Source organism: Phoenix dactylifera, chromosome 5, assembly GCF_009389715.1.
Source record: "Phoenix dactylifera cultivar Barhee BC4 chromosome 5, palm_55x_up_171113_PBpolish2nd_filt_p, whole genome shotgun sequence".
Taxonomy (NCBI): domain Eukaryota; kingdom Viridiplantae; phylum Streptophyta; class Magnoliopsida; order Arecales; family Arecaceae; genus Phoenix; species Phoenix dactylifera.
In genome coordinates this window covers 7397149-7405647 of record NC_052396.1, presented here as the reverse complement: position 1 = coordinate 7405647, position 8499 = coordinate 7397149, and the positions used below count along the sequence as shown (strand labels likewise).

Below are 8499 nucleotides of genomic sequence, written 5' to 3'. Positions count from 1 at the left end.
CCATGATTTTAATTACTTCAAATGGTTGGAAGAGTTAACGATGAACTGAACTGCTCATTTGCAGCTTGGCTCGGCTCACAAATTACTCATTTGAGCTCTGATCAGCTAAAAAACAAGCCGAGCCTAAACATTGTTTAGAGCTCGACTCCATAAACAAGCTAAGCCTGAACATCCGCTCGAAAATAGTGAAAAAAACTCAGCTTGGAGCTCAGTCGAGCCGAGTTTAAGCTCTTCATGAGAAACTCGACTCGAGCTCGAGCAGCTGTTATGATATATCGAGCCAAGCTGAGCCGAGCAGCCGCTTAGCTTGTTTGCACCCCTAATGAATGGTTTTTTTCCAATCACCATTTCCCCCAAAATGGGAAATCATACTATACAGATTGCTTCCATTCATAATTTAACCTGCTGGATCAAAAAATTTATCAAAGTCCAAATTCCGTCAAACACCGCGATGACATAGATATAGTAGGAATCCATCTCCAATCAGAAATAATGCAAGAAAAAAATTGCATCCATATCCCGAGCTAGAAGCACCTTCAATTACCATGCCAGCATAATTTGATTAATATCATCACTGTCACAGAACTTATACATGCACAAGAAACTGATGACATTTAAGTTTAATGCCAACATGAAACGCAGATGCTTATGAGTGGTCCAGAAAAAACCAGTTAAGGTTCAGCAGCAGCAGTGCACAGGTACTAAAATAGGAATTAATTATAGCAAGCATACAAGCACCATTCTATATTATTATACAAACCATAAGTCTTTTTGCATTCAGATAGTTCAAAGAGCCCAGCCTAGCATAAAATTGTTCTCTCCACCTGGGTTCCTTGGCATGGCTGCTTCTAGAGGAACAAACTGGTGATACCTGTTTGAAAACAGAGCTGTTAATACAGTATTGTGTGCATTTTATGAGTCAATATTAACCATAAACTGCAAAGATCGACAAGAATGATTTAGTTATAGATATCGGCACCCTCCACAATCGAGTAGCTCATGATGACCTAATCCTGCTGCCAACATAAGAAAAGAAAAGTAGTACCCAATTTGTAGAGTGGGTTCCAAATCCATGCTGCTGGATTGAGATGGCTGCATGGAGAATGCATTGCTGGCTGCTACTGCATCAGAAGCCCATGATCCTTGAATGGCTCTGAATGTGGTGGCACCTTCCGCCTCAAGCTGGAAGATCGACATAAGCAAGATAAAATGACTGCTGAAAGAGAAGTATATGATAATTACTTGTAGTTGATGGAAGGAGACCTTGTTCCTGAGCTGCTTATTTATTTCTCCCAGATGACGCTCCTGCCAGGGTGACAAAATAACAAGTTTCTCACAACACCATGTGAAAATAAATTTGTGAATCATAAATCTGTAGAAATTACCAATCATGGTGATGGTTTACAAATATTATTATGGACAATGGAAGGTGATACACTTTAAAGATCCATATCTAGATATTTAAACAATTGAAAGAACACTGGTGCTAAAAGATTAGCTAATTTGTGTTGATGAAAAATAAAAAGTTTTCTTTTTTTCAGTATGTGTAGATGATATTAAATCTTCTATATTTTCCTTCCATTTTGTTCAATTCTCCATTTCTTTCAATTGCCTTGAAAATTTTTAATTCTTCCAGCTAGTTTTCGAGAATGTTAGAGAAGGCAAGATAGTAACATATCGATACACGGTACAGAAGGACCTGTAAAAATGAATCGACTAATAGACATTAAAACTGAGCACATATCATCACATATTACGCATTCAAAGTAAGATGTCTTCAATATCGAATCGGGATGTCAAACAAGTAACAAACAGATCTACAAAATTGCTTACTTTTTTCCGAAGTTCTTCTATCTGGTCCAGCATTATCTGAGTCTGCAAAATAGATAAGTAAAATACAAAATTGGATAAGCACAAGTCTATCATAAGCAATGTTACAAAGGGCAGCATAGTATGTTCTGCCAGAAACCACTAAAACTATAAACTAAAAGGTTCTAGAACAATTGGTTCTCTAAATTAACCTTCAACAAGTTTTCATAGCTTGTTTATTTTTATTTTATTTTTTCCTGATTATTTTTGGTTCTATATATACTCTGGAAAGTTTCCATGCTTGATAACAAGAGAACGATTAGCGGAACAGCTAACGAGTTCATATGCTATGATTAATCTATTTGAACTTATCAAACCATGCTTTTGGTGACCATTGAAGACTGCAGTTGACCTTGTACAACATTAAAGCGGGCAATTTAGAGTAGCAAGCAGCAACCATGAAGATAACTCATAATGAGAGAAGTTTTGCACAGAGGTATCTATAAATCTTTATTACCCTTTGCTTAAAAATATAGTTTTTAGTATCTTTGTTATACTATCAAGTGCAGACCCACCTACATCCAACAACCATGTTACCTTGATGCTCTGTTTTAGCTTAAGTACCTGCATTTGATACTTGGACATATGTATTAGTGTGTTGCTTAGATACGGGTCCATTAGAAGAAATTCATTGAATGCAAAACCTGAACAAGTAGTTGAGTCCAAGTGACAAAAGCCAATGACACATTGGAGCGCAAACAAGCTGAGCTAAGCTGATTAGTAAGCTTATACTTGGCAAGTTGTAGGCAAGAGGCAATCAAGCTCAATAGAGCATGAGAGTACATGTTCAAGCTTAGGTTTGTTTGTGATCTAACCGAGTTTGAATGAGCTTATTATTTAGCTGAAACAAACTTATATTTATTTTCGCATGCCCAAAGTGTTCACACTTAGCTAGCTTATCAACAGGACTCTGAGAGGTATGTGGGCTCGACCCATTTCCTAGCTGAACAAGCTTGCATGAGCATCTTACAAATCCGAGATGTTCATGAACAGCTCATTCATTTGAAGTTCGATACATTTTCTTAAAGTGAAAGAAGGAAGACTGATGATTAGAATGGCCTCACGCTAGTGGATTTTTTACACTGACATTCTAGTTTGTTGCTTCAAATAGGAGCACAATGTTTGCTGAACTATGCCAATAGACTAAACAGACTTGTAACTGAAAAGAAATCTTTCCAGTCATATTGTCAAATGTAATGATCTAAGTTCAGACCAAAAAACACTACGGTCATTCATAATGTATACCCATAGCATTCTACAGCCAAAAATATTATTCAATGAATGCATTATCCTGCTGCTTAATCTTTCTAATTACCTTGTTAAAGCATTTGTTAACCTCATGTTCTCATAGAGATCAATGAGAGAAGGTAGAATTTTATCAGGCACTAAAATATCAACAATCAACATAGTTTAAAGCTAGCTTGATTTATATGCAACTAATGTAACCTACAACAAGTAAGAGGAAAGGAAATGACCATCTACTTTCACTTACGAAATTGTTACAGAAGTGATTGAGAATTGATAAAAATGCATTGCTATTACATTACAGAATTCAAGCATTTCAAACTTTCACACTCCACAGTCATAGTTATGAAACCAACATCATGGAGTCAATTCATCCTTTGAGAGCATTGGATTCTGCTTGCATTTAAACATATGTTGCATTTACCTAATATTAGAGCAAATCATCAAAAAAGAAAGTACCTTTCTTTGCCTGGCTTGTGACAGAGCAGATTCAAGTTGTCGTTCAAGTTGTTGCAGCTCTTTCACACTCAATGGTCCAAGGTCTTCCCCCAGAAAATGCCTTAACATAAATTACATATTAGTGTCTTCAAAATAATAATAATAATAATAATAATTATTGTAATGCAAGTACATGTTTCATTATATCAGAATTGGTAGCAGTCAACGCTCTTATAAATCGATAATGTCAAATATTTGTGTAATGCTAGAAGATGATTGATCAATATCCTAATATTCTTCATGTTATTACAGAAAAAAGATTGAAAAGAAAAAAAAACCTCTGGGAGCGCTGCAGAGACTCTACTTTTGCCTTCAACATCGACATCTCCTGGTACCAGCTCTGCTTTATGATAAACAGGTAGATGTAAATAGATAAATCTCATGTTTTTTAGTATGAACAAAACTAGTATTTATTGTTAGGATAGGGAAAAAAATCTTTGGAAAAAATCACTAGCATAATGTAATGCTTTGTCATAGAATGTGTAAAATCATTCTTGTTGAAATAATAAAAGAAAAGAATGCTTCAATAGCAAGAAAATTTCAATACACTGAATTATACCATGGACTCCCAGTTATATACTGTTGCTTTTTTCCCCCTAAGAAACAAGCATTTTGCCAAATTAGAAGGCAATCTTGCAACAAGTACAGAATATCCAGCTGAAGTGAAAAAGAAGATCTTCTAATTAAACTGATAGGGCTTGTATTTCCATGTTGATAATATGACACAAATAAAGCATGCATTTATTTGATTCAGAATCGGTCCTCCCTCAAACCTCCATTTTTGCTTCTTCTTTATGGATTTCAGCCTTGATATTCTCCTCAACCACCTTTAACAAATGTATGAAGGATGCAATTTCTTTTTATGAAATACTAAGGACCACTTCCACAAGTTGATGAATTGTGTTTTATCTGAGTCCTAGTTTTATAATTAGATCATATTAAGATGTATTCCTCAAATTTTATAAAAGTGAGTCCCACATATTTTTTTTTCTAATCGGGAAGGAAATCATTAGTATATCTATCCATACTTCATATCTCATGGTGCTCATTCACATCCTTAGAAGCATAAGCCTAGGACAATCAAAATCTATTCATCCAAACTATGCTTAAAGCGGCTCCAATTGTAATACGGAGGAGTATTGAGTATTGCTGTAACAACCCAGGACCTCACCCAAAATGGCTAGCCAGAAGGTATTATTTGGGTTCATTGATCCTGTATAAGTACCCAAGATCTACCCAGCGAGTAACCGATGTGGGACTAAACACACGCCCGCATGGATCCTCACATAGTCCTCCTGTTCAAGCCCTGATGTCCTCGTCAGGCTAAGAGTTCAAATCTATTCAAATCTAATCACAAACACCATGATTGGCCTATGGTCAGCCCCGATGGATCCGTGCTGCAGTGTCCCCTAGTCCACATAGGTTATGGGCCGGATCCGCTCTGATACCATTTTTAACAACCCAGGACCTCACCCAAAATAGCTAGTCGGAAGTTATTATTTGGGTTCCTTGATCCTGTATAAGTACCCAAGATCTACCCAACGAATAACCAATGTGGGACTAAACACACGCCCGCACGGGTCCTCACAATTGCAGACTACAATGGCTAATGCCAAGACCGAAGATAAGATAAGGAAGCTATGCAAAATGCCTGTTGTTGCTGGAAATTGGACCCGGGGGTGACCGTCGGCTGAGGGGGAGGAGCTTCGCTGCTGGAATGGCGGGCGGCGATCCGTCGGCGAGTGGCGTCCTCCGTGGGGGGCCTGCAAAAAGCCGATGGCCAGGGTTTCCGGCGCCGGCCCTCCGATGCTTAAGTCAGAGGGGGGCTTAATTTTGGAGAAGGAGAGGGACCGTATTTCCCCGTCCCAAGCCTCCCTTTGGGAGGAAGAAGCCTCCCTTTTTATAGGGAGAGTGGCAGGGTTACCTGTGATGTGACTGGGCGAATTAATGGGTTACCGTCGCGATTGGACGTGGGCGTGTGAAATAATGAGTTGCCGTGGATGGCCCGTTCCCATCATGGGAGGAGATGGCGCGTAGCCAGAGCTTGCTTGTGGCGCGCAGTGTAATACATTTTTGGGAATGGTGAGGCGTTGACAGTCGTAGCAGGGTATGGTTCCTGATTAATATGTCGTGGCGTGGCCGGCAAGTAAAGCATGGTGCGGTGAGGCTGCTGCAGGGGATGGTCGCAGCATATAGACGACAAGGTCGGCCTTCTGAGGTCAGCTCGGCCTTCTGAGGTCAGCTCAGCCTTCTGGTCTCGGCCTGCTATGCTCGGCCTTCTGTAATCGGCCTGCTGTGCTCGACCTTCTGTGCTCAACTTTCTGTGCTCGGCAGCCTTCTGAGCTCGGCCTACTGTGCTCGGCCTTCTGAGCTCGGCAGCCTTCTATGCTTGGCAGCCTTCTGGTCTCGGCCTTCTGTGCTCGGCCTGCTGTGCTCGGCTTGCTGTGCTCGGCAGCCTTCCGAGCTCGGCCTTCTGGTCTCGGCCTTCTGTGCTCGGCCTTCTGAGCTCGGCAGCCTGGATGAGCTCGGCCTGGATGAGCTCGACAGCTTCTGTGCTCGGCCTTCTGGCCTTAGCCTTCTGAGCTCGGCAACTTGGATGAGCTCGACAGCTTCTGTGCTCGGCCTTCTGGCCTTAGCCTTCTGAGCTCGGCAGCCTGGATGAGCTCGGCAGCTTCTGTGCTCGGCTTTCTGGCCTTAGCCTTCTGAGCTCGGCAGCCTGGATGAGCTCGGCAGCTTCTGTGCTCGGCCTTCTGGCCTTAGCCTTCTGAGCTCGGCAGCTTCTGTGCTCGGCCTTCTGGCCTCAGTCTTGTGAGCTCGGCAGCCTGGATGAGCTCGGCTCGGCCTATGAGCTCGGCCTGCATGATGAGCTCAGGCTTGTTGTCAAATTTGGGTGCTTTAATTGTATGTGTGGGGTGGTCTATTTTTTCCCCCAATACTACCCCCCGACTTCCGAGTTCGAGCTGCTTTTTGGCTCGGGCGAAGGAAGTAGTCCAGTCGTCGATCATCCTGTAATATAGCCAAATATATATGGAGATGTGCGTGCCAAGTAGGGTGTACCTCTCATGCAGTTGGAGTCAAATGCTTCAGGTCGACTCAGCAGCCTTCTTTGGCTTGTGGTCAACTCAGCTCTCGAGAACGTCGAGACGATGCGACAGATCTTCCGCGTCGCACTTCTCCCAGTTGACAAGGTGAAAATTCAGGCCGTGAGCCCCTTTTTTTACTGTCGGAGTCGAGCGTCTCACGCCGAGGTCGGCAGCTTTGCTCCTCGACTAACTTTTGTGGACGCTCTTTTGTTCGGGGTCCGCTTTCTAGGGACGCCGGCACAATAGGAGAAATAGTTGCCATTGGAGATCTGTGTGGGCGTTGCTTTGTTGTCATCCACGAACATTTTGGGGGTGTTTTGTTGTCAATCACGAACGTTTTGGGGGGCCGCGAAGGCACTACCCCGTCATCCCGAGGTCGAGGGAGCTCGGGCTCACTGTCGACTCGTCGGGGCATCTCGACCTTAGTCGAGGAGGCGCTACGGGAGGCCGCGAAGGTACTACCCCGTTGTTGGTGTTGAGCGCCACGGAGGACCGCGAAGGTACTACCCCATCTTCCCGAAGTGTCGAGGGGTCTGGGCACGCACTGTCGACACTCGGAGCATCTCAACCTTAGTCGAGGAGGCGTTACAGGGGCCGTGAAAGTACTACCCCGTTGTTGGTGTTGAGCGCCACGGAGGGCCGCGAAGGTACTACCCCGTCTTTCCGAAGTGTCGAGGGGTCTGGGCATGCACTGTCGACACTCGGGGCATCCCGAACTTAGTCGGGGCATCATTGGAGATACATACAGGAGATGGACTTCGTTGGCGATCGTGCGCCCTTATTCGGAGCGGGGCGACGTTGGAGATAGGGATACCCGTAGATCGTTTTTTGGATTCTCCGACCTAAAAATAGATGAAATATTGAAATTATTTGAAGCCAAAGTGGCGTCCTGTACCTTTTGGAGATATTTTGATGGCTCTCAAGCTTCGAAGTCCCTCAGGACTTGGCTCAGCACCGGCCTTCTTTGGCTCGATTTTCTGGGAAGTGTTCTGCGCTCGGGCTTCTGAGCTCGGCAGCCTGCTGAGCTTGGCCTTCTGAGCTCGGCTTGCATGAGCTCGGCTCGGCCTTCTGAGCTCGGCGGGGGCTTCGGTGATGGCAACGCTCTGAAGGAGAGCAACGTCGCGGGCGCCGTCCTGAGGACTTACGCCCGTGAGGAGGGAGTACATGCTGGTTTCTTGCTGTCGGAAGACAGAAGATTTGGAAGGATAATGGAATTTAATGAGGCTGTACCCTTTGCCACAGAGGCTCACAATCCCATTTTAAAGCTCCATAACTCTCCTTCTCCAGATCTCAGCTTTTATTTCTCTATTCCTCCAACTCGTTGACGTAAGACTTGGGCTACTACTTCTCACTGGTTGCCCCCACATACGTCATTGGAGCGGGAGCCATGCCTGATTCGAGATGGCTCGGGAGAAAGTTTCTTCCTCTGCTTAACATGATCCCGTGGAGGCGGCACAGGAGGGGCCTCCACTTGTTGCATGCTTTGGGCTGCAATGGCTAGCGCTTGGACTTGCTGCACAGCGCATTGAAGTGCTCGAATTGGACTTGTGGAACTTGATCTACCGGAGATCTTGGTGGTGAATTCTGGACTGAGCGTTTGGGACTTGGTGCATGATGCTGAGAGGCGTTAAAGACTCCTCTGCTCCTTAGTTTCATGGCCGCGACTCAGGCCCTTCCTCTAGCGCCAACTGTTGCTGGAAATTGGACCCGGGGGCGACCATCGGCTGAGGGGGAGGAGCTTCGCTGCTGGAATGGCGGGCGGCGATCCGTCGGCGAGTGGCGTCCTCCGTGGGGGGCCTGCAAA

General features: G+C 44.3%; 1 protein-coding gene across 1 annotated transcript in view; it reads right to left on the bottom strand.

Annotated features, from left to right (window-relative positions):
- Window positions 1-531: 531 nt before the first annotated feature.
- LOC103702755 (MADS-box transcription factor 6-like) overlaps window positions 532-8499 on the bottom strand; it is a 30083-nt gene continuing 22115 nt past the window's right edge. Inside the window, exons 3-8 of the mRNA XM_008785309.3 lie at window positions 3891-3952; window positions 3574-3673; window positions 1834-1875; window positions 1264-1305; window positions 1046-1182; window positions 532-871 (exon numbers count right to left, since the gene is read on the bottom strand). Coding sequence (XP_008783531.2) covers window positions 787-871; window positions 1046-1182; window positions 1264-1305; window positions 1834-1875; window positions 3574-3673; window positions 3891-3952 — 468 coding nt within the window. The 3' untranslated portion in view covers window positions 532-786. The remainder of the gene's footprint in view (window positions 872-1045; window positions 1183-1263; window positions 1306-1833; window positions 1876-3573; window positions 3674-3890; window positions 3953-8499) is intronic.